This window comes from Elgaria multicarinata, chromosome 9 (assembly GCF_023053635.1).
Source record: "Elgaria multicarinata webbii isolate HBS135686 ecotype San Diego chromosome 9, rElgMul1.1.pri, whole genome shotgun sequence".
Taxonomy (NCBI): Eukaryota; Metazoa; Chordata; class Lepidosauria; order Squamata; family Anguidae; genus Elgaria; species Elgaria multicarinata.
The window spans coordinates 96,003,248-96,029,220 of NC_086179.1; the positions used below are offsets into that span (position 1 = coordinate 96,003,248).

Here is a 25,973-nt window from a genome sequence, read left to right on the forward strand (position 1 = left end):
CAGGGCTAGTAGCCATTGATAGCCTTTGCCTCCAGGAATTTATCCAACCTCCTTTTGAAGCCATCCAAATTGGTGGTAATCACTACATCTTGTGGCAGTGAGTTCCATAATTTAACTTTGTTCTGCCTCATTTTTACTCAGGCCAAGTCTAAGCATTGCACTTTTCACTGTGTTGAGTACTGGTGTGAAAGGGAAGTGTAATATTGCTACTTGTGTCATTTGCAACGTGGCATGCTTCCCCCCCCCCTCCCCAGTAATTGAACAGGACAGGGGAGAGGGACAGGAGAGCATTGTGGAAATATATCCCATTGGGCAGAAGCAGCCTTACTTAAAATGAAGTTTTACGTCTCGTTTCTGCAGTGCTTGTCCATAACTAATATGGCTGTTGTGCTTGGGAAGACAAATTACTTTGACACACCATGGAGAGAAAGAGGGCTAGATTGTCTCCGCAGGATTTACCACTGCATAAACTGCTCCGGCAAACAAGTAACTGGTGCCATATGAACCTAATGTAAATGTTACACTTATCATGTCAGTAGGATAGCACACCAAATCTGTCACGGAATTCCCGAGGTGGAAAGCAGAAGACTTTAACATACAACTTAACATGTGATACATTATAAACAAACAAAGACATTATGTGAGAATAATGAATATCACAACATGAGTGTAATGTTTAGTCCTGGCCTCATAAGAAAGGGAACATGTCCTCCAGTGTGCTAAATTCAATCCATCTTCTTTTCAGTAAGGTCTACAAATGGCTAGCCAGGTTTGAATTTACCACCCATATACCTCTTTATGTTCATCTTCTGTCACATGTTGGCATACATGCCATTTATCAAGTAGTCCAGTCTAGTGTAGCGCCTTTGCTGAAGAGCGTCATGCATCTTCCTACTTACCACCACTGTAACCAAGACGAAGAACATCACCCCAAAAAGCAATGCAGCAAGAAGTATGCTTTTATCACCAAAGTGAGGGGCACCTTTTGCTCCTGGAACTCCATCAAGGATATTGCCTTCCGAACCTTCTTTCCCATTGCTGAAATAGGCATCATGTAAAGAAGAAGAAATATGAGTGGATAGACTAGAAGACAATGAGCTGAGGTTGCTGGCACTAGTGCCAGAAGTGGTTGATGGCTGCGGAACAGTGGTACTTCTTGGATTCACAGTGGCCGGAGGCATATTTTCGTGATAAGCTCTGGTAGACTTGGTGGCTGTTGCATTGCTAGGAGATATGGGAGAAATTAGAGCAGCAGCAGTACCTGCCTGGGTGCCAGCAGTAACAATAGGCAGCTTAACTGTGGGCTGTATAATGGGAAAGTGCTGAATAGCATTAGTAATATTTGGGAGCAATGAACTGCTGCTTTCATGCATTGGTGAAGAATCTGTGCTCTCTGAACTATTTCCACTTTCCTTTTTTGGATCCTTGGAGTGTCCACTGATCTTATCGAAGTGTTTCCCTATATAGCCCAAGATACCCATCTTCTCAGAGGCAGTGGGTTTTTGTGAAGGACCCAACCCGTGTGGATGTTTGGTTGGACTGTGGGGATCAAATATGCCAGCTTGTGGAGTCACAAGGTTCCCATTCACAATGGGGTGGGAGGGCTTGATCGAGGAAGGTGTTAGCTGGGGAAACGCTGTATCTAAAACAGAGAAAGAAGAAGAAGGTATTTCATTATTCACTATACCTCAGCAGGAAAGTCTCCCCACAAGAAGATGTTATAATGAAAGGCCCTTAATTTGTTATAAGATCATTAGCCTGTACTTGTCAGTGCAGACTTGCAGTCTCATCCCGTTTACTCAGAGGTAAGTGAGGGCGTAGCTAAATTGAACCAATTTCACAATGGGTTATTATTATGGCTTCATCATCTTCATCCTTCACTGTCTCCTACTGGCATCAGCGTGGCTTAAAAGTGCTTACCTTTGACTGGACTATGGCTTATATATTTGTTTATATTAGTGGGTGGGTGTTAGTGACATTACAATGCATCTTACAAAGTACTTCTTTATGGTGATCTTTGTTTTTCCTTTGTACATGTACACACACACACACACACACACGTCTTCCAAGTCAAATGCTGGGTTATCTCTCAATCTTGCCTTGGTCTGTGCTCCAGGCAGGCCGCCTGCCTAAAAAAAAAATATGTTTGAACAAGCAGCACAATTATGTTTAATCTGTTTTTACACCTTTCCAAAACTCTAAATAAAGAATTTCTTCAAAATAATGAACACCTTTATGAGATTAGAGGGGGTAAAAGTGTGTGGGTGACCAAGAGACGCTCGCCACACCTCACTTTTTTTAACTGGCTGGAATTTCACAAAACTGTTTTGTTTGTTTTTAATTTGCAGAGTATCTTCCAGGACAAAAGGAGGTACGTGTGTTCAGGGCAGTGTAGGTGTCTGAACTATTTCTACTACACTTAAACTATTTATTTAAAATATGTTTAGACCACTTTTTAGGTTACAAATCCCTCTTTCTGTCTGTTTTCCACCAAGATTTAATCATTACATAGCCTGAAGCCTTCATAGCAGCAAGTTTAACGCGGCTTTCTGCATAGCCGCCCCCTTCCCCGCCAATTCAGACCTGAAGGACCCCCCTCTCCCATGTTGCCCCCTTATGGTCTTAATATCTGCACAGAAGGGCCCACCTTGTGAGCCTCCACCTGAGATGATCTGTGGTGGGAAGAAACAGAGCGTTTCCTGTAAGAGTCTCAAGACGTGGGCTTCCCTGTGTCTCCCGGTGGAGATTTAAGAAGCATTAGAAGGCCCGTCTTTTTAAGTGAGATTTTGCAGACCAGGCTGCTGTAACTAAAACCACAGAGAACATCAAGAGAAAGCAAGTTCAATGGCTGCTGGTAGATGAATTTTGAATTTTAGGCCTGGTTTGCACATAATGCTAACCTATGGTTTGTTGCCCTATCCACTTTGATCATCGTCTGGCAGATGATCAAAGAAACCGCGGTTTGTTTTTCTTCTCCCGCTCCCTCCCTGTATCCCAAATGCTTTTGCAGTGCTGGCATGTAGAGTGGCCAGGGTTTTGATATCTCTTGCCTACTATCTATATATTTATTTATCTAAAAATATTTATTACATTTATATACCACCCCACAGCCGAAGCTCTCTGGGCGGTTCACAAAAGTTAAAACAGTAAACATTTATGGTGTAGTCTGGCGAAACAACCCAATAATTAAGTTTTCCATTTTTTGCACATAATGACAACCCATGGTTGAAACAAATGAGAGTTCACAAGCCAACAAGGTTGTTTATGGTTAACAAGCTGTCGTTTGATAGCACGTCCCTGTCACACGTCATGACAACCCAGAATTCAACAACTTAAAATCTCTTCACTGGCTGCCAATTAGTTTCTGGGTGAAGTGTAAAGTGTTGGTTATCACCTATAAAGCCCTACATGGTTTGGGTCCAGGCTACCTGCGGGATCGCCTCCTCCCGTACAATCTGCCCTGCACATTCAGGTCCTCTGGGAGGAATTTCCTTCAGCCAACAAAAGCAAGGCTGACAACTACTACCCAGAGGACCTTTTCTTCTGCTGCTCCCAGTTTGTGGAATGGCTTGCCGGGAGAGATTCATCAACTTAACAGTCTTCTGGAATTTAAAAAAGCCATAAAGACTGATCTCTTCCGGCAGGCCTACCCAGCTGAATTTTAAGATGCCTTTTAATAATTTGCTGCTTTTAATAATGTATTCGTTTTAAATGTTTTAATTAGTTATATTTATTTTATTGTGTTTGTATGTTGTACCCCGCCTCGATCCAGAGGGAGAGGCGGGTAATAAATAAATATATTATTATATTATTATTATTATACCATGGCTTAATGTTATATGCAAACCTGCCCTTAATATTTTAGTATTGTCCTGGTTTGATTTTTTCAGTCCCTGGGTTGTTTCTTTCCTCTCCTCCTTCACCTATGCCCGCCCTGTATCCCAACTGCCTCTATGGCACTGCAGTACTGCCACGTAAAGAGGCTGAGATTTTTGACCACTCTTTCCTGCTGCCTCTGCAGCCTGATGAAACAACCTATGGATAACCTACGATTCTATGTTTGCATGTAAGAAAAAACCATGGTTTAAACAATCCACAGTACACAACCCAAGAACAAACTATAGGTTCTCTTTGTGGATTATTTGTGGTTAATACCTCATAGTTCCATGTTCCTATGTAACAACCACCCACAATTCAATGGTTAATTATACCATGCTTTGCCGTTACATGTAAACCAGGTCACTATGTACGATAGCTAACGTTGTAAGCTATTTTGAGCAGTTGGTGGTGAAAAATTAGCTAGGTATGTTTTGAATAAATACAGAATTCCACAAATACAGAGTCTCAGAAATCAATCAACTGATTTGTATCATCATTTACCTTTTATTATTCTGTAGGTCACCAGTCCTAAAGCTTGTTTCACTGGGCAGGTTTCATTAATGGGATAATGAAACAGGTAGCAATTTGGATAATTGTCTTTCGCTTTGGCATTAAAGATGACATAGTTGCACATCTTGTTGTCTGGAAAACAAACACATAGCCTAAGTGTATTTTAACAGCAACACATTTTGTTCTCATTGAGATGGTAGCTCTCATTGATTGGCTGGGTTCTGTCATTTCAGAGAGCAGATGGGGAATCACATAATTGATGATCCTCTATACAGAAAAAAAAAACCCTTATGTACATAGAAAACTAATTCATCAATGAAAAGGGTTATAGCTTAGCCTTCTACCTGACATGCTAGTTTTCTATGTGCAAGTTTTTTTAAAAAAAATCCCCCATCATGTGCCTCCCCCAGATTGAAGACAACCCCCATAACCTCTGTGAAAACTAAGCCTGTGTTGTGCTTTAGCAGTGCCACGGTGTATAATAGTGTAATATTAGTTGGAGATTCATTGCTTCTCCTCCGACCTTATTGCCACGACACAGGCTCTGAACACTAGACCCGGCCGCAGCTACTCCCTGCTCAAGCCAAGCACCACCGCTTGATACGCTTGAGGCAAGGGATAAAAACCACCTTCCTCCAAACTATGTGGAGAAAGGGGTTTAAAATGGAGAATGGATTTTAATATATATATAATAATGCGCTGTGAGTTATATCTGCTTAGATGAATGATTGTCAGAGTGGGTGTTATATGTGTAAACTTAAGATGATAAATGCCAAACAGACACGTGGGCTTTTTGTGGTAGTTTAAAAACGAAACAATCAAAATTTATTTTTAAAAGTTCATAAGCTTTGTTTTAAATAACATTTAAAAACCTTTTTGAAACCTTTCATACAATCCTGTCACTCATTCACATACGCACTTTCCTTTTTCTCACACAATTACTCTTGAACTTTCTTTATTCTCAGTATTGATTAATATACATCTACTACGTGCACACTACACTCTAAAGACACCACTCACTACACTGACTCTCAAATTTCTCAGAACTTAAGTACCATAAACACAGAGAGCACTACAGACTCTAAGAGTACCTAACAAGTCTCTCTGAAAAGTTTTTTTATCCCCTCAGTCCTTCCCTTATATATCACTCCTCCCCCATCCCAAGACATTCTAACTCCGCCCACTCAGGCCAACATTCTAAAAACCACAGACTTACAAACTGCAGACATACATTTGGAATTGACTTGTGGGGTGTAACGCCACACTTACCAAAGCCAGTTTTTAGATATCATTCCCAACCCAAGGTTGAGGGGATGAAGAAGCTCAGAAAAACATATCCACATTAGTTTTATCACATGTTTATCCCACCTTCTTCCAAGGAGCACTAAGCAGCCTATGTGGGGACTTCTCCCTTTTTATAATCATAACTCCATGAGGTAAATTAGGCTGACAAACACAGAACTCATCCAAGGACATCAAGGGAGCTTTACAATGGAACAGAGATGAACCTAAGTTTCCATTTTGTTGTTTATTCGTTCAGTCATTTCCGACTGTTCGTGATTTCATGGACCAGCCCATGCCAGAGCTTTCTGTTGGCTGTCGCCACCCCTAGCTCCCCCAAGGTCAAGTCTGTCACCTCCAGAATATCACCCATCCATCTTGCCCTTGGTCGGCCCCTCTTCCTTTTGCCTTCCACTTTCCCTAGCATCAGCCTCTTCTCCAGGGTATCCTGTCTTCTCATTATGTGGCCAAAGTACTTCAGTTTTGCCTTTAATACCATTCCCTCAAGTGAGCAGTCTGGCTTTATTTCCTGGAGTATGGACTGGTTTGATCTTCTTGCAGTCCAAGGCACTCTCAGAATTTTCCTCCAACATCACAGTTAAAAAGCATCTATCTTCCTTCGCTCAGCTTTCCTTATGGTCCAGCTCTCACAGCCATAGATTACTACGGGGAATACCATTGCTTTAACTATGCAGACCTTTGTTGTCAGTGTGGTGTCTCTGCTCTTAACTATTTTATCAAGATTTGTCATTGCTCTCCTCCCAAGAAGTAAACGTCTTCTGATTTCCTGGCTGCAGTCAGCGTCTGCAGTAATCTTTGTGGTCAGAAATACAAAGTCTGTCACTGCCTCCACGTTTTCTCCCTCTGTTTGCCAGTTACCAATCAAGCTGGTTGCCATAATCTTGGTTTTTTTGAGATTTAACTGCAACCCAGCTTTTGCACTTTCTTCTTTCACCTTCGTCATAAGGCTCCTCAGCTCCTCCTCGCTTTCAGCCATCAAAGTGGTGTCATCTGCATATCTGAGATTGTTAATGTTTCTTCCTGCGATTTTAACTCCAGCCTTGGATTCGTCAAGCCCAGCACGTCGCATGATGTGTTCTGCATACAAGTTGAATAGGTAAGGTGAGAGTATACAACCCTGCCGTACTCCTTTCCCAATCTTAAACCAGTCCGTTGTTCCGTGGTCTGTTCTTACCGTTGCTACTTGTTCGTTATACAGATTCCTCAGGAGGCAGACAAGATGACTTGGTATCCCCATACCACCAAGAACTTGCCACAGTTTGTTATGATCCACACAGTCAAAGGCTTTAGAATAGTCAATAAAACAGAAATAGATGTTTTTCTGGAACTCCCTGGCTTTCTCCATTATCCAGCGGATATTGGCAATTTGGTCTCTAGTTCCTCTGCCTTTTCTAAACCCAGCTTGTACATCTGGCAATTCTCGCTCCATGAATTGCTGGAGTCTACCTTGCAGGATCTTGAGCATTACCTTGCTGGCATGTGAAATAAGTGCCACTCTCCGATAGTTGAAACATTCTTTAGTGTTTCCCTTTTTTGGTATGGGGATATAAGTTGATTTTTTCCAGTCTGATGGCCATTCTTGTGTTTTCCAAATTTGCTGGCATATTGCATGCATCACCTTGGCAGCATCATCTTGCAATATTTTAAACAGTTCAGTTGGGATACCGTCGTCTCCTGCTGCCTTGTTATTAGCAATGCTTCTTAAGGCCCATTCAACCTCACTCTTCAGGATGTCTGGCTCTAACTCACTGACCACACCGTCTGAGCTATCCCCGATATTATTATCCTTCCTATACAGATCTTCTGTATATTCTTGCCACCTTTTCTTGATCTCTTCTGTTTCTGTTAGGTCCTTGTCATCTTTGTTTTTGATCATACCCATTTTTGCCTGGAATTTACCTCCGATGTTTCTAATTTTCTGGAAGAGGTCTCTTGTCCTTCCTATTCTATTGTCTTCTTCCACTTCCGCACATTGCTTGTTTAAAAATAATTCCTTATCTCTTCTGGCTAACCTCTGGAATGTTGCATTTAATTGGGCATATCTTCCCCTATCACTGTTGCCTTTTGCTTTCCTTCTTTCTTGGGCTACTTCCAGTGTCTCAGCAGACAGCCATCTTGCCTTCTTGGTTTTCTTTTTCTCTGGGATGTTTTTTGTTGCCACCTCTTGGACAATGTTGTGAACTCCTGTCCATAGTTCTTCCGGGACCCTATCTACTAAATCTAGTCCCTTAAATCTATTCTTCACTTCCACTGCATATTCATTAGGAATATTAGTGAGCTCATATCTAACTGATCTGTGGGTCTTCCCTATTCTCTTTAGTTTGATTCTAAATTGTGCGATAAGAAGTTTGTGATCTGAACTACAGTCAGCTCCAGGTCTTGTTTTTACTGTCTGTATAGATGTCCGCCACCTTTGGCTGCAAAGGATGTAGTCAATCTGATTTCGGTGTCAGCCATCTGGTGAAGTCCATGTATAAAGCTGTCTTTTCATGGTAGCTAAATGGAGTCTCTATGTTAAGAGACAATGGACCTCTGTGAACCAGCTGTTGTAGGGCAAGAAATAGGGGAGGGATCTTCCTTTCATGCCCTGCTTGCAAACTTCCTGGAACGATCTGTTTGCCATAGTTGGAAATGGGATACTCAACTAGATGGGCCTTGCCCTGATTGAGGTCAGTACTTGCTGAGAGACTCTCCATTTTCCCTTGGCCCCCCCACACCCACATAGCAGCTGCACTGGGGACTAGCCTTGCCTCAGGCGTATCAAGCGGTGGTGCTTGGCTTGAGCAGGGAGTAGCTGCGGCCAGGCCTGGTGTTCAGAGCCTGTGTCGTGGCAGGGGCTACCTTCCTTAGAATCCCAAAACAAGCAGAAGGAGATATAGGGTTGTATCCAATTGTGATGTTCTGCCAGGAGGAGAGAACTGAAGGTTTGGAGGACCCTCTGGAGCAGTTTTGGTGTGTGTGTGTGTGGGGGGGGGCTTCAGAGAGAAGGACAGGATGGGGGAGCCTCATCGCATGTACAGACTTCCGCTCATGTGAGTGTTTGATCCAACCCTTAAATTTGTTTTTTTTTTAAAAAAATTATTTGCAATACTTAAACATACACCATTACAATTAAAAGAAAAACAACATACTACATAAATGTTGAATAACATTAATATCATATCTATATAACATAATCGTACTTAACATATAAGTGCACCCCCCACCTCGGGATCTTATTCCTGATTCCAAAATCTCATACTTTCTTCTGCTGGTGGTTTCCCACTTCCCTTAGAAAACACAAATATTAGGAACTGTTTCCAGATTCCTTCAAAATCATTCGTTTTTGCTATACCTCTTCTCACTTTAATGTTACATGTTAATTTATCATTAATAACAATCTCCCATACTTCTTTATACCTTTCTTCAATACAATAATCCCCTTGAATCTTCCAGTTCCTAGCTACCATCAGCCTTGCTGCAGTCAGCAAATTCGTTATCAATTTCTTAATTTCTTTACTGCATTTTAAGTCTTCAAATAGTGACAGTAATGCAACTCTTGGTGTTCGTTCTATCTTCATTCCCACAATTTCTTCAATCTCCAAAAACACCATCTTCCACAATTTTTGTACGTATTTGCATTCCCACCACATATGTAAATACGTTCCTTTCCCCCCACAACCTCTCCAACAATTTGCTGAATGTTGATTGTTTATCTTGTTTAATTTAACCGGGGTTAGGTACCACCTCCATATAATTTTATAATAATTCCAACCCTTAAATTTGTGTCTACTCTGTGATGTGCTTGTCTGGCCTCAGCTCTTGGTGACATTCTGGGAGTGGGTGACGGGCCAAGCAAAGTTCAAACCCCTGTTCCTGGATATATTAAAGGTTAAATTGCTGGGGGAAAGCCATATTTTTGAAGAGTACTTTTCTATACCAGCAATATCCAGAAATATAGGGAATAACTGCATGTAGTCTGAAAGATGAGGGTGGGTGCGGGAGAGGCCAAAAATTGGCATTTGAAGAAGAGGTTATACAAAAGTCTGCTATGTTTGAGCTCCGAGTATTGACAACCAGCTCTGTCTTAACTCATCCCAGCTCCTTATAAGAGCAATCAACATATAGATCAACACTATAAATCTATTTCAGTTTTACACACTAGGGTAGCGGTACATTTTGAAGTGCAGGCACTCATTATGACAAACCACATAGCCACACTCCCAAAGAGAGTCCAAAAATACAGGCAGCGGCATCAATCCATATCAACAGATCAGTTCTAGAATCACGAACAAGTCTTTTGAAAGCGGATGGCTCTTAATTAGCCTTCAAGTCCATCTGCCCCCAAATGCTTTATATTACAACAGGGATAGATCATAGCAATAAATTGTTGCTTGGAAAACCCATTTCCCCCCCAGCCTCTATGAGGATTGCAGCTAAATTCAGACGGAACAGGGAAGCCTGAGTAGGGGGCTGGCAGGTGACATCAGAGACCCTGCTAATCCAAAGGTCCCAGTGCTTACATCCTGTGAGGCCTGGTTCCACTACAACACTGGCTTTATATCGGGTTTTAGCTGTCATGGCTTCCCACCTGAGATCCAGGGGAATCCTGTCATTCTCATCCCCTGAATGGCTGCTAAATCAACTTAAAGCTGCAATCCTACAAATACTTCCTACTGGTTTTATTGTCAGTTTTATTGCTTTAATTGCTGTTTTACTGCAATCATGTTTTTCTTGCTTTTAATATTTTGAATATTTTATTGCTGTTAATATTTTATGTATTTCATTGCCGTAAGCCGCCCTGTGAGGGCCTCTGCCCTGAAAGGCGGTCAAGAAATGTTTAAAATAAATAAATAAATGTCACTTGGGAGTAAGGTTCATTGGACTCAGTGAGACTTACAGTGCAATCCTATGCATGTTTACTCAGAAGTAAGTCATAAATGCATAATAAGCACCCAAAGAGCACTGTTTTTACCTGCTATTTCCCCTCCAAAACAGCAAACATTAGCACAGGCTTCCGAAGATGAAGTATGGATTGGGTCTGTGCCCCGGATGCCTTTGGAAAGGGCTGCTTTGATGTCAATGGCAATGTTCTCCATCTTCTCTGGGGAACAATGTTGACTTTGGGACGGCTTTAGCACGGCGCAAAACACTAATATGTGAACAAAGCACCTTGCGATTCTGGCAGACATTTTTTTGTCTAAAAGGTGACTTATTTCTTAGGATTCTTCTATGACCACCAGGGCCATCTGAATGGAGGACACTGTGATTTTAAGAAGGCTGCATTACTTGCATTCGTTCCTGTAGAAAAATGTAATGATCAATTAGCATTTAATGTTACCAACACAATATCAATGTATGATTAATTAAAAAAAATAAAGTAAGAATGTTAACTAAGGCAACAGAATAAAACTTAGATTAGAAAGGAGAGGTCAATAATTCAGGGCGAAAGCAAATGCTTTGGGTACAGAAGGTTCCTCATTCAGTTCCTGCCTTCTCCGGTTAAACAGTTCTCAGGCAGCAGCTGTACTGGGAAAGACCCTGGATATCAGCCCTGCATGCAGTAATTAGGCTTTAAAATAGGGGCTTTTAAAAAGGCTTAAGTGCTGTTGGCAGCAGTGGGCAGCTAGGGAGGAGAAGAGAAAGAAAATAAGGTGGAAAAAGTGTGAAAAAGACACTGGGGTGGCAGTGGCTTGAGCGCTATATTTTATTTATTTATTATTCATTACATTTATACACTGCCTGATAGCTGAAGCTCTCTGGGTGGTTTACAAAGTTTAAAATGGTAACAAAAAAGTGTTACCCTTAACCTAACAGAATACAATAGACAACAAAGAAGTTAAGGAAGAAGATTAAAAATAACGATTTTATAAATTGAATAGCAATGTTTAGAAATATTACCCTATTTCTTCGATTCTAAGATGCACTTCCCCCCCCATATAAACATCTCTAAAAATGGGGTGCATCTTAGAATCGCGGGTGTGTCTTAGGTTTTTTTTTCTGTTGGTGGTACTGAAATTAGTGTGCGTCTTACAATCGAAGAAATACAGTATATACAAAGCATTCTATCACATGTGCAAAAATACAATCAATTCATCAAACAATTCAACGAAGAATGCTCAGCCAATGGAAACAACTTTACTGAGCATTCTTTGTTGAATTGTTTTATGGATTGATTGTATTTTTGCACATGTGATAGAATGCTTTGTATATATTATTTTTAAATATTGATATTCAATTTATAAAATAGTTATTTTTAATCTTCTTCCTTAACTTCTTTGTTGTCTATTACAAAGTTTAAAAACAGTGAACATTAAAAACAAATATACAAAATTTAAAACCTTAAAAAGCATAAAAACAGACAATATTCATTTAAAACAACTGTTCTGGGGTCAGTTAAGAAAAAGCTCAGCATATGTTGTTAAATGCCTGAGAGAAGAGAAAAGTCTTGACCTGGCGCCAAAAAGATAACAATGTTGGAGCCAGGCGAGCCCCGTCAGGGAGATCGTTCCATAATTGGGAGGCCACCACTGAAACGGCCTTCTCCATTGTTGCCATCCTCTGAGCTTTCCTCAGAGTAGGCACCCGGAGGAGGACCTTAGATGTTGTGTACGGGTAGGTTCATGTCGGAAGAGGCGTTCTGTCAGGTATTCTTAAAGTAACAATATTTAAAATTATTAAGATTAAGCAGGAATCAAAATCTTCCAGTGCTAAATCTTTATTTAAAAACATCTTAATCAGCCCTCATGGGAAAAGAATGTTATTTACAATAAACATGTTAAGTATCAATAATATGTAGCATGAGAATTTCAAGCAAACATAAGAAGAGCCCTGCTGGATCAGACCAAGGGTCCATCTAGTTCAGCACTCTGTTCACACGGTGGCCAACCAGGGAATCACAAGCAGGACATGGTGCAACAGCACCCTCCCACCCACGTTCCCCAACAACTGGTGCACACAGGCTTACTGCCTCAAATACTGGAGATAGTACACAACCATCAGGGCTAGTAGCCGTTGATAGCCTTCTCCTCCAGGAATTTATCCCACCCCCTTTTAAAGCCATCCAGATTGGTGGCCATCACTACATCTTGTGGTAGTGAGTTCCATAATTTAACTATGCGCTGTGTGAAGAAGTCCTTCCTTTTATTTGTCCTGGATCTCCCACCAATCAGCTTCATGGGATGACCCCAGGTTCTAGTATTTTGAGAGAGGGAGAAAAATGTCTCCCTGTCCACATTCTCCACACCAGGCACAATTTTGTACACCTCTGCCATGTCTCCCCTTAGCCTCCTTTTTTCCAAGCTAACCAATCCCAGTTGATGTAACCTTCCCTCGTAGGGGAGATGCTCCAGCCCCTGGATCATTTTAGTTGCCCTTTTCTGCACTTTTTCCAGCTGTACAATATCGTTTTTGGGTGTGGTGACCAGAACTGTGCACAGCATTCTAAGTGTGGTCGGACCACAAATGACTTTCGTGCAACAGTGAAAGCAGGATGATTTTAGAGCACGGCTGGGCAATTGAATGGGTGTGGGGCTGGACGCCACCTGATGTCATTTGGTCCCTGGGCAACACACTACGTAGCTGGCGTATTGCCTGGGGGGCTTGTTTTGCTGTGAGTGGGCAGCCCCAGAAGCCATCATGACTGAGATGGAGGCTGGAGAAGCACTCGAGCCACCAGCTCAGCTTCCCTCATTCGGTGAGTCTTGTGCTGCTGTCGTTGACCTGGAAGCTGGAGAAGCACCAGCTGCTGGCTCGGCTGAGGATGCTTGTTAAGGGATTTCTCTAGGGGGTGGGGCTTGGGAGGACACACCTCTCTCCTGAAGGAATCCAGGAAGCCTCTGCAGGCCAGATGGGGAACAGACAGAGGTTCACTCGCATTTTGAAGCTTTTATAAATCCACATTTGCTTCTTGGTCCATTTTGTATGCAAGACATTCATACTTTCAGGCCAGAACAATTCAGTTGGGACTTTAACATATCTACAGGCTTCCACATGCCCAAGCTTCCTACTGCAAGTGTGATAAAACTGCGCCTTAAGTTAAGTTCACAGGGGGTTGGACTAGATGGCCTTATAGGCCTCTTCCAATTCTACTATTCTATGAATACTCATACATCTATGGCTCAGACAAAAGCTGAATTGGGACACATACTTTGCACACATTGGCTGGCATATGGATTAACAGCACAATTCTCTGCATGTTTCCTTGGAAGCAAGTCTTAAGTTCAAGGAAGCTTACAAGGCATAAGAACTGGCAAACAGCTTGCAATTATTATCTTACAATTACTTTCCAAGGTGTATTTATATTCATACTCTCCACACCCACCTACCATCTCAACCCATAGTTGAAAAGATGATAGTGATATTTGCTCAAGGCTCAGGGAAAAAAAGCAAACCAACCCTCTGTTCCAGGAGACCTAGAAATGTACCAGGTCTCTCAGTAATTTTACACACCATCCTGGTAATGAGTGGAGGGCCAAAAGGAAGAAGGGCTCTTGGGGGGTGTTGGTGTGAGGATATTGAGAACAGTACAAAAAGGGAGGAGCCATTAGTCTCACTGTAGAATAAACATTGCAATTGTTGGCGCTTTGCTTCCAATTACATTTTTTTGGTTCTATATCTAAATGAAAACTCTGCATCTCAAAGGAAATGGTGAAAAACTGTATTTCAAATATCATATTTGTTTCAAGATTTCTGATGAGTTTTTCACTTTTGTTGTTCTCAATTTCACAACAAAGCAAGTGTGATATGTCTGGTACATCTGACCACCACAGATGTGTGTTCAAAGTTCTACCTGATGGCTCACCTTGCAACACACTTATTTTGCCCATCAAAAGGAAAAAGCCTGGTGTAGATGCCAAAGAAGGAGGGTGTAAAAGAGACACCCTGGTCTCACTAAGGTGCCTTGCAAAGAAAAGCCACAAGGTATCACCGGCCGGGGGGTGGGGGGAGCTGTGTTGCAACTGGAAAAGCCTAAAAAAAACCAACAGTTGCGAAGATTTCTGGAAGCGGCCAGTTATTGCTGACAATAGATACCAAATTTCTCCTTATTAGCAAAACCTTAAAAACAGCTCTGACCCTGCATTGAGCTTGCTAAACTACAAAAAACACACACATTTGTTCTGTATTGTCAAGAAGTGTGTGTGTGTGTGTGTTTAGAGCTGCCGGTGGTGTGCTTAGCCATCCACACAAGCTTTGCTGCAACAGCTTTGCTTGTAAAAAAAAAAAGTTTTTATCAAATCAGAGATTGACTCGATACGAACAGATACTACATTGGGAATCCAGCAATGGATTAAATCTACTACCTTAAATCCAAGTATCTTGTTTTCTTAGCTGAAAGAAAAGGAAGGAGACCAGCAAGATCCACATGATTGCGAAGTTGAAATTCAGGACTTAGCCACTCCCAGGCAGGACTGATGTTGCCGTGACAACACCAGATTTAGTTCTATTATAGATACTTCTTGAAGAAGAAATTTGTAACAGGAAAAAGAGGAAGTAGATACCACATTGGGAAAGTTTTGTCCTGCCCCAGGTAGGAAGCATAGAACTGATTGCTGTAACAAGCAAAGGGCTTATCAGTAAAACATCCACACCAGGTAAGTCGGGAAAGACAGGGCCCTCTCATTGCAAAATTGCTTGAGGCAATCTTGCTTTCAAAAGCTATAGTTGTCATGCATTAGAAACCCTTCAAGAAGCAGCCCCCAACTGGGAAACAAAATCTTGGGAAAGGATGGGGAAGCTGAAAAATAAAGTATGGATATCTTATGATGCTAAGCAAATTGCACCCTGAGACTTAGTTAAGAAATTAGCACAAGTAAGCTATCAAATACTACACATGAGTAAGAGAGGTATAGCACCCCAAATACTAGAATAATGGTGTGCTCCAAGAATACACCTAGAAACTAAAAGTCTGCCAATAATTGTGTAACATGTATGAAATTTTCAAAATCAAGATGGCTGTGTACAACATTAACTCACGATACTTGAACTTTCATATTTAATTTTCTAGCAGAAACATTTGTTCCTCTTCAGAGTAGTAGAGCTTGACCCCTGTGAATAGGGTTGTGGGGTTCTCATCCAGAGATGATGCCTACATCTTAAATACTGTGAGGTAGTGTGGAAAGCTGCAGCTGTTGTGTCTCCTGCTCCCTTCCGCCACCAGTCCGCTTGTCCAGTCCTCCTTGCCTCCACCTGCCACTGCCAACAGGACTCTGATTTTGCTCTCAGCAGGTAACAGCCCCCACTTTTTTCTTGCTTTTAACAGCAGCCCAGAGACATTAAACAGGTGATCAATTTCCCCACCTCTTACCCCCATGCCAGGAAAAGCTTTGTTTGCTACATTTCTGTTTGTGAGGGACTGCAGTTAACAACACAAGAGCAAGGCCAGGAAAAGATGGCAACCCTAGCAGGTAAGGTATGTGTGAGAGAGACTGAGCCGGTAGAGGAAGGGAAGGCTGTGACCTCCCATGGGCAGCTGGTTGGCCGCTGGGTGAACAGAATGCTGGGCTTGATGGGACCTTTTGTCTGATCCTTCTTAGGCTCTAACCTCATGGTGCTTTGGAGCAAGAGTTGGCTCCAGGTGGAGGCGGGGGTGTTTTTCTTAAGCTGCTCCTTCCCATTCACATACACCTTTCTATTTTTCTGGCCACAAATGACGAATACTGATGTGTGTGAGCAGAAGGACTTGAAAAGGTTTTTGTGGGCTAGTAACGTTCATACTACATTAACATTTATAGAATAATTTGCAAGTCTGCATTCATTTATTTGCATTAATTTTATTGAAAATAAGTTACTGCTAGCTGCAACCACCTGAAGTATGCTGTATTTAGAATTGGAGGAGGAAGACAAATACTGGCGCTGTGAACTTTATCAGAAGAACAGGTTCCACAAGGCTTGGCAGAATTTCCTTTGTTCCATGTCATATGCCTTCTGACATATTTCAGAGGAGAACTGCCACCCTTTTGATGGCCCTGCTCCTATGCCTTTTATAGCTGCCTGGCACACAGAAATCAAGCAGCTAAAGCCATTAGTGAAAGCAAGATACAGGACTGCTTCAAACATCACAGTCTTCATTACCTTGATTTCATATGCTGTTTTGTAGTCAGAAATTAAGGCAGAGTTTCTGAATGTAACAGAAATGGGTGGTTTACCATATATCAGAAGTCTTTCTTCATGGTTTGTGAGAAAAGAGAGGAGGGAGCATGCAGATAGAATGCTTGCAAGATTGTTACATCTGAACCCCAGAGCATTTTTCATTTAATTTTATAGCATCATCAATATACATGGTGCTTTACAGTAGAGCAGAGGAGAGATCCCTCATCTCAGGGGTTTGCAACCTATAAATCAATAGAAGGGAAACAACAGGAGGAGGAGAGGGAAATGGGGGCAGGTATAGAGAGGGGAGGTTTATTTCAATTAGACATATTTAGGCTTAGTTACATGAATAACTGGGAGCAAGGGCTCTTGGGAGTTGTACCAAATTCTTCCCCCAAAGGGTAGATTTTGAGGAAAGAGCTGAAGGAGCAGGCCGGAAATAAAACCCGCAGTCCAGCTTTGCTATGAGTTTGCTACCTATGAAGCGGTCTCTCACAATGGGTATAGATTTGCTGCCTAATTATTACATAAGAACATCAGAATTGCCCTGCTGGATCAGACCAAGGGTCCATCTAGTCCAACACTCTGTTCACACAGTGGCCAACCAGCCATCAGTCAGGGACCAACAAGGCAGGACATGGTGCAACAGCAGCCTCCTACCCATCTTCCCCAGCAACTGGTGCACACAGGCTTATTGCCTCGAATACTGGATATAGCACACAACCATCAGGGCTAGTAGCCATTGATAGCCTTTGCCTCCAGGAATTTATCCAACCCCCTTTTGAAGTCATCCAAATGGGTGGCCATCACTACATCTTGTGGTAGTGAGTTCCATAATTTAACTATGCGCTGTGTGAAGAAGTACTTCCTTTTATTTGTCCTGGATCTCCCACCAGTTTCATGGGATGACCCCGGGTTCTAGTATTTTGAGGGAGGGAGAAACATGTCTCCCTATCCACATTCTCCATACCATGCATAATTTTGTACACCCTTAGCCTCCTTTTTTCCAAGCTAACCAATCCCAGTTGATGTAACCTTCCCTCATAGGGCAGATGCTCCAGCCCCTTCATCATTTTAGTTGCCCTTTTCTGCACTTTTTCCAGTTCTATAATATCCTTTTTTAGGTGTGGTGACCAGAACTGTACACAGTACTCTAAGTGTGGTCACACCATAGATTTGTATAAGGGCAGTAGGATACTGGCAGTTCTATTCTCAATTCCTTTTCTTATAATGCCTTATATTGCAAGCAGTTACTCATTATGGTTTTGCCTGAAAGTGACATCTTATTAGAACTGGGATTTATAAAAGAATATCAATGAGACAAACGTTTGGTACACTGTGTCGAAGAACCAGTAGTGTGGCAAGTTTTACTTTTGGAGACAGAAAGAGAGGGACAGAGAAAGCTATAAGGTTGGCTGAGAGGTGGCGGTGGAGAACCCTGAAGTTCTCTTTCTAAGGATCTGGTGTGGGGCAGGAATCTCCTGACTTGCTTCTACTTAAGCTCTGCACACTTATTTGTAAATAAAATTAATATAATATTACAATGATACTGCAAGTCTCCAGTGCTCTCCTATCCAAAAGAATAAAAAACCAGCAGCGCTGCCTGCTCGAATGCCTCATTACTTAGGGAAGTGAGGAGCAGGTAACAGCATTTTCGGAAGTCAAACTGTTTTGCAGTTGTTACCTTACAACAGTCTTATGAGGGGAAAACTAGACTGCAAATAGATGGCATTTGGAAAGCCACAATGAGGTTCCTTAGCTAACTCAAGACCTTAACCTACGTGTTCTGGTCTGACTAGGTTTAAAAAGTATTTATTAAAATATTTCTGTACTGCTTTCCTGTATACTTTTTTCTGGCAGGGCTTCTGGACTTTTAAACATCTGAACTCTATGCAATTTCCCCCCATGAATGTAATTCCATCACAGGGAAAACTTTTGCTTGTTGAATTTCTACCTGTCAAAAAACTCATTTCCAGCAAGGAAAAATAAATAAATAAATAGGGACCCCAGATGCAACCCAATCACTCTATTATTAAAGACTCTGTAAGTACTAGGGGTGTGCACGGACCCCCTGCTCCGCCCCGCGGGCCGATCCGAAAATTTCGGATCAGCCCGCTCTGCTCCGCACCACTCCGCTCCTCTTCGCCGCGGAGCTCTGGCTGTGAATCGGAGCTCCGCAGTGGAGGGGAATGGCGCCAGGTAGGGCCGGGAGAGGAGCCCGGTAACCCCCCCCGCCCTCCTCTCCCTTACCTGCCTCCGTCCGCGGTCCGGAGGCCCCCCTCTCCCTTGGTCCCTTACCGGGCTCTGCCGCCGTCGCCGCATGGGCGGCGTCGGCGGCAGGGCCCGGTAACCCCCCCGCCCTCCTCTCCCTTACCTGCCTCCCTCCGCGGTCCGTCGGCGTCTTCAATTGAGCCTGCGGTTCAACCAGGAAGTCTGGCCCAGACTTCCTGGTTGAACCGCAGGCTCAATTGAAGACGCCGACGAACCACGGGCAGAGGCAGGTAAGGCCCCCCTCTCCCTTGGTCCCTTACCGGGCTCTGCCGCCGTCGCGGCATGGGTGGCGTCGGCGGCAGGGCCCGGTAAACCCCCCCGCCCTCCTCTCCCTTACCTGCCTCCCTCCGCGGTCCGTGGGCGTTTTCAATTGAGCCCGCGGTTCAACCAGAACCGCGGTTCAACCGCAGGCTCAATTGAAGACGCCGACGGACTGCGGACAGAGGCAGGTAAGGGAGACGAGTGCGGGGGGAGGGTTACCGGGCCCTGCCGCTGTCACCGCATGGGCGACAGCGACAGCGGCAGGGCCTGGTAAACCCCACTTACCTTTCCGGCGGAGCTCCGGATCGAGGCGAAGGATCTGCCTTCACCTCGATCCTCTTCGCCACGCTCCACCAGCCCCCCAATCCTCTTCGCCTCCGCCTTAAGGGCAGGCGAAGCCCCCTGCTCCGCTTCTAATTCGCCGGTCCGATTAGAAGCGGAGCACATCCCTAGTAAGTACATTTCCATCATGATGATAATAATGTTTTAAAATGTTGAGTTAGAACACTGTGTGTGTAAATAGGTTTCTGTCACAGAACCACTCACACCACAGAAAGCTAATAGAAGAGGCTGATTTGGGCTCCATAATATTTAAGATTGCATTTATATATCACCTTGCATTGATATGTCATAGAATCACAGAATAGTAGAGTTGGAAGGGGCCTAAAAGGCCATCGAGTCCAACCCACTGCTCAGTGCAGGAATCCACCCTAAAGCATCCCTGACAGATGGTTGTCCAGCTGCCTCTTGAAGGCCTCTAGTGTGGGAGAGCCCACAACCTCCCTAGGTAACTGATTCCATTGTCGTACTGCTCTGACAGGAACTTTTTCCTGATGTCCACGTGGAATCTGGCTTCCTGTAACTTGAGCCCGTTATTCCGTGTCCTGCACTCTGGGAGGATCGAGAAGAGATCCTGGCCCTCCTCTGTGTGACAACCTTTCAAGTATTTGAAGAGTGCTCTATAATTACTTGACACTAAGGGCATCTTCATCTTTTCTTTTATACTGTGAGTTTAGGGGCAGGAGAAGTCTTATAATTTTTAAGAACAGCTGAATATTATTAATCTGTGTTGCATCGCACAGGTGTTGGTCAAGCTGGCTGAGCTGGCGCAATGGCACAGAACAACGCAGTTCTCAGAACAACTTCTGTGAAGAAAGAGGAATCTATTTTGTTGTGATGAGAGCTCATGCAAGAGGCAGCTGAGGTGTGGGGAGAAGTCCTGGGATGTAGGGAAGCTGCCAAGGAGCAGAAAGTCTAAGGGAAGGGGGCAGAGGAGGTAACAGACTGAGGAAGAATAACGTGAAGGAGTGTTTGAATTTGAAATCCACTAGCCTGGTGCTGGCTTCCGGTTTTGGAGAGGTCATGGGCAAAATGCCCTCAGTAGGACGCGTCTCTGAGGGGAGCCACCTCCTCCTCCTCACTGCTGCCACCAGTAACCATTTGCTTGCCCACTTTCCGGGCACAATCCACATAGACAACTGAGAGCAAGGCACACCTCTTCACTCTTGTTATTGCTCTCTTGCTTAGGGGGGACAGGTAAAAAGGCGGTGGCAGGCAGGAGCAGCAGGTGTTGGCTCTGAGGCCCCTGCCCAAGCCCCACACCTGACTCCCCCCTAATCTTGGCCATATTATGACCTCCCTAACCTTCTAAGGGGGGGGCTGGATCCTCTCTGCCCCCATCCCCCGTAATTCAAGCATGGAGTAAAGAAGAAAGCTTGAGGAAAAGGTCAATGAAAGCAGCGAACGGAGATAAGAACTTTGAAGAGAAGGGGCAATATGTCATGGACAGAGGGGAGGCTGCAGTATGGTGGTGTGGACTGGTCAAGAGACAGGAAGTGGGGTTAAAGAGGAAGATCCACAAATGAAGAAGGACTGCACATTCAAGAGGGACCAGGCACTAGTCAGCAGGGAAGAGAAGGAGCGAAAAGGGAGCAGAAGGGTTCCGAGAGACCACCATTGCCCATTTTATGCATGAAGGGGGGGTCCATCCATCCATGGAAGTGGGCCCAGACTTTGGCCCCAGGCCATGCTTGTGCAGCTTCTTTGTGCTGTCCCCCACCCCCCCGCCGCGCCCCGCCAGGACTAACAGCGTTTTTCCTCCGTCTGCTTTAGAGCTGGGGGCTTCTGCTGACACAGCGGCAGAATAAGGCTATGCCCATGCCATGCTCAAACCAAGCCTCGCCAAAAGCTTTGATAGCCTTTTGCTTAGAGCTTTGGGTATTTCCAGGATCTCCAGTTGGAATTATTGGATATTAAAGAAACAGGATCGCTATTCTAGAGGGAAGGAACTGTAGCATCTGGTAAAAGAAATAAGAATTAGCATGGATACAGCAGGGTTGGCTTCAGAACGTCTTGCCATCTGGGCTACGGTGAAATTGCCGAAAAGTATTAATCCCCGCTCTCCACCCAGGATCCTAGAGACCCTTTGCAATCCGGATCTCCTTCCTGTTGTTCCAAGAAGCGGCAGAACGCTTCCCAGTGACGGCTGGTGGCTCCAATTTCGGTGGGGCTGTGAATCCATTCCGGATTTCAGTTAGAACAAGCCAGAACCGCCCAGGGAGCTTCGGCTATTGGGCGGTATAAAAGTGCAACAAAATAAATAAATAAAATAAGAACTTAACAGGAACTATCCAAGATGCTGAACACTTATCCTCAAAATAAATTCAATGCCTTGGACAGCTGCTTTAATGTTCTGGTTGGTTGTAACTGGAACCCAGAATGGATTCACAAACCCACCAAAAATAGGAGCCACCAGCGCTTTGTATGCTTCACGAGAAGAAAAGCCCCATAAAACTCAATGGGCTTTAAACGCGCTGCACAAGGATGTCCGTTTCCGAAGTGCTAAAAGCAGGTGGATCTGGGGCTTACCTCAAGCGCTTCTCCGGCTCAGATGAAGCGAGAGGGACGACCGGGAAAGTTGCAAAACTTCCAGCTTCCTTGGGCTGGTGGCGGAGGCGCCTTTGCGGTTTCTCCGCCCAGAATTTGGGGGAAGGAGGAGGAGTTGAAGGCTGCAACTGCGTTGAAGAACGGCAGGATGGAGGTGTGGAGTTTGGGGTGGGGGTGGGGAATGGAGAACCGATTTAAATGGCCAGGCATGAAAGCACTTACGGGAGACATTGCTATGCAGCCCGAGCCTGTGCGTGTTTACTAAGAAGTAAGCCCCATTCTATTAACTGGAATTACTTCCAGGTAGGCGTTAACAGCGCGATCCGAAAGGGTCGCGGCTTTGCACTGTTTACTCGGCGTTCAACGGGGCTTCTTGCCAACCACCTTGGAAGCTGCAGATCTAAACGGTTTTACTTGGAAGCAAGTCCCATGGAGCTGCATGGGACCGACCCCCGAGCAAACCGGCCTCGATCCGAGGGCGAGGCGGTGTCTTGACTTGGGGATAGGGCTCCACGGCCGCCGGGCTTGGCTCTAGCAGGCTCCGGCGCTGCGCCTTTAAGGCGGCGCCCCGGACCCTCCCCGCCCCGTTCCCCGTGGGCGAGGCTTTTCTGCTGACCCGGGAACCGAAACTCCCTGGCTGCCGGGAAGCCGGAAGCTTGTAAGCTGCGTGTTCAGCAGGGCAGCTGCTCTGACGCGGACGCGCGCTCGCCAGCACCTGGATGCGCGCTGCGCTCGGCGGAGAGTCGGGTGGCTGCGCCTGGACGCCGCCGCGGTGCGCAGGCGATTGCGGGCGGACCTTCGCCCTCGCCGAGGTCTCCTTCGGCTGCAGCCGCCGCCGCCGCCAGCCCTCTGCTCTCACGATGGGAGCTGAGCAGAGCGCAGATGCTGAAAGCCGGCTTCATCACGAGCCCAACCCGTCAGGTGGGTGCGCCTTCCTCCCCGCCGCCTGGCTCTGAGCGAGGGGCCTCCGTCGGGGTGGCCAGCCGGCCTGCGGGCGAGCTGGAGCTCCGCAGGCTGCAGTTGGGGGGCTCACATGGCGGGACGCCCTTTGCCCACAGAAACCAGGGGCTTGCATGAGCTGGCCTAACCCCCCGTAGGGAACAAACCCCGTTAAGTGAATTGCGCACTGTGTGAAGGACTTTCAGGAGAATCAGATGGTGGTGCGGTAGAATAGGCGATGCTACTTTGGATTGCAGGTGTGAGTAAACTACACGTTTTAAGTTCTGCCCCGCGTAAAACATAAAAACAAAACATTGCCTGCAAGTAGAAGACTAGCACAGTATGGAAACGCTTGGCGTGGAACCATTCTTGTAGGTCTGCAATTTTTTTTTACTTGTAGGAAGCTTGTCATAAAGGGTATATTAAAAAAACAACTGCACTCTCAATCTGCCGCCTAAATTGGGACAACTCTCTCTGCTACATATTCTGCTGCATGTGTAGACTAGGCCTGGTTGATTTGACTGAGCACCGTGTTTAAATCTCCCTTTGCAGTCTTTAACGTTCTGTTGCATGCCTGCATTTATTTGTATACTGCCCAATAGCCCAAGCTTGCTGGGTGGTTTACAAAGGTTTAAACCCTAAAATACGACATAATACCATAATATAAAACTAGTTACTTACAAAGTATAACCATTTTAAATAATCAACAAGAACAGTAATACCCAGGACCTGTTAAAAAAAACACTTCTATGCTGTTAAATGCTGGGGAGTAGAGGAAAGCCTTAACTTGATGCCGAAAAGATGACGGTGGCTGCGTTCGGACGACACTTTAGTCAACGGAGGGGGGCAATAGTCAACTGCTGGTACTCCCCAGACGACCTGTTGCGCAGCTGCGCTCCTGTAATAGTCAACATGACGATTGAGTAACGTTGCACCCACCCCTTTCCCTGCCCTCCCTCAAGCCTACCAGTGCTATCCCAGCAGCCACCGCAGCCCGAAATCCATGGCCACCAACGTCGAAACACCGGGAAAGCACGCCTCTCACGCCTCCTTGGCTCCATCTCCGGTCACAGCAGAGAACTTCAGCAAACTGCCGGTACATATGCAACATGCGCCCCTTCCCTGTTCATGCCACACCTACACCCACTTCACCCAATGGCCTGTGGCTGCCTAATACTCTTGATGCCGCATGATAGCTGCATGGCTGCTCAGCCAGTCACCCTGGCGATGCCAGCCAGCCCAGGCCCCTCTCCTCTTCTCCACCCGCCCCTCTGCCGACCTCCGCTTCCCCAAGCCTCACGTAAAGCCCAGCCAAAGGGCGCACACAGGTGACAGAGGCTACAGAAGCCTCGGAAGCCCCCCCCCCACTTTCCCCTCACCCGAGGGGATGCTCCCCAGCACCCCCAACACGAGCCCAAGGTGCCCGTTCCCTTCACAAAGGAACTTTTGGAAGCAATGGCAGGATTGGAAGCATCTTTATTCATCAGCGGCTACAGAAATGGGCACACGGCCACTTGGGCATTGGAAAAGGTTGCTGTATTAGTCAGGAAGGCAGGGCAACCTTCGTGCTTGGCATCCCCTAAGGCACAATGGTTAGGGCTTCTCAGAGCATTGCACCTCACTGCATGAAGGGGAGCAGTAGAAGGGGGAGGTTGGCGCTCTCACTCAGGAAGCAGTGCTACTCCAATGAAGCTCACTCCACTTCTGCTGCTCACACATGGTGGCAGTGCCCCCAGATCCACTCCCTGATCCTTTGACACACCTGCAACGCCTCTTCCCATGCCCCAAGCTGGATCCAGCTGGATTCTGAGGGCACGGGAAATGCACCCTCCCATCCACCAGAATGGTATCGCAGTCATCACCCAGGCGAGGCAGGTCTGGGTCATCCTCAAGTAACACCCCCCACGAAACTTGGAGATGTTGTGCAGAACGCAGCAGCATACTGTGAGACCGTCAACGCGCCTTCAGGCAGCCAAAGGCGTGCTCAACAGGCAGGTGGGCACAGCTGTGGTAGTGGTTGAAGTTCTTCTGCAGGGCCATCTGCGGGTAGTAGTAAGGGGCACACAACTACGATGATGTTAAACAATATTAACAACGGGGGTGGGTGGGGGATAGAAATCTCAGTAATGTTTTTTTGTTTTTTAATTTGCCATAAAATTCTTTCCATAGAATAACAAAATGTCACAATGTTTTTTGAACTAACATAAATTTCTTTCAATAGGCTTTTTTTTAACATAAATGTTCTTTCAATAGGCTTTTTTAACATAAATTTCTTTCAATACCCTTTAACATAGATTTCTTTCAATAGGCTTTTTGGCTTTTTTAAAACATACTTTTCTTTCAATAGGCCAACATAAATTTCTTTCAATAGGCATAACCAAACAGGTTACCGGTATAAATCAGTCCTGTTTTCGCTGGTTTTTGCTTCTTCAGGATTACTGGAAAGGAACACCAATAGATACAGGTTTATATCACCCTAGAGAGAATTCAATCAAAATACTGTTTTACACAAGCTGTTTTTAAATAGATTACATGCTTTAAAATTGTATAGATACAATAAATCAAACCAGTAAGTTAACTTTCTTTTTTGTAAGCTTAAACACACTTTGATACAATAATTATTGCTGAGGAAATTCTTCTTTTTACATTGACTTCTTTTAAATGAACTACATGCTTCAAAATTATACGAGCACACGAAGTTGACTATTAAGATGATTTTCTTTTTTATAAGCTTCTTTTAAATAAGTTACACAAGCCTTGATACAGGAATTATTTCTGAGAAAGATTTTTAAAAGAATTTTTTACTGAGAAACTTTTAAAGAAAATTTCTTACTATGGCATTATCCCCATGGTGG

General features: G+C 44.7%; 2 protein-coding genes across 2 annotated transcripts in view; one reads left to right on the top strand and one right to left on the bottom strand.

The window, feature by feature from the left end:
* Nucleotides 1-436: 436 nt before the first annotated feature.
* MANSC1 (MANSC domain containing 1) lies at nucleotides 437-22,300 on the bottom strand. The gene is made up of 4 exons (XM_063134375.1): nucleotides 22,162-22,300; nucleotides 10,646-10,971; nucleotides 4,381-4,521; nucleotides 437-1,642 (listed from the first exon to the last, which is right to left on the bottom strand). Exons 2-4 carry the CDS (start codon nucleotides 10,860-10,862, stop codon nucleotides 813-815), a joined length of 1,188 nt encoding a protein of 395 aa, XP_062990445.1. The 5' UTR covers nucleotides 10,863-10,971; nucleotides 22,162-22,300; the 3' UTR covers nucleotides 437-812.
* A 599-nt stretch (nucleotides 22,301-22,899) lies between these two features.
* The window catches only part of BORCS5 (BLOC-1 related complex subunit 5), a 63,424-nt gene continuing 60,350 nt past the window's right edge, over nucleotides 22,900-25,973 (top strand). The window contains exon 1 of the mRNA XM_063134381.1: nucleotides 22,900-23,100. Coding sequence (XP_062990451.1) covers nucleotides 23,040-23,100 — 61 coding nt within the window. The 5' untranslated portion in view covers nucleotides 22,900-23,039. The remainder of the gene's footprint in view (nucleotides 23,101-25,973) is intronic.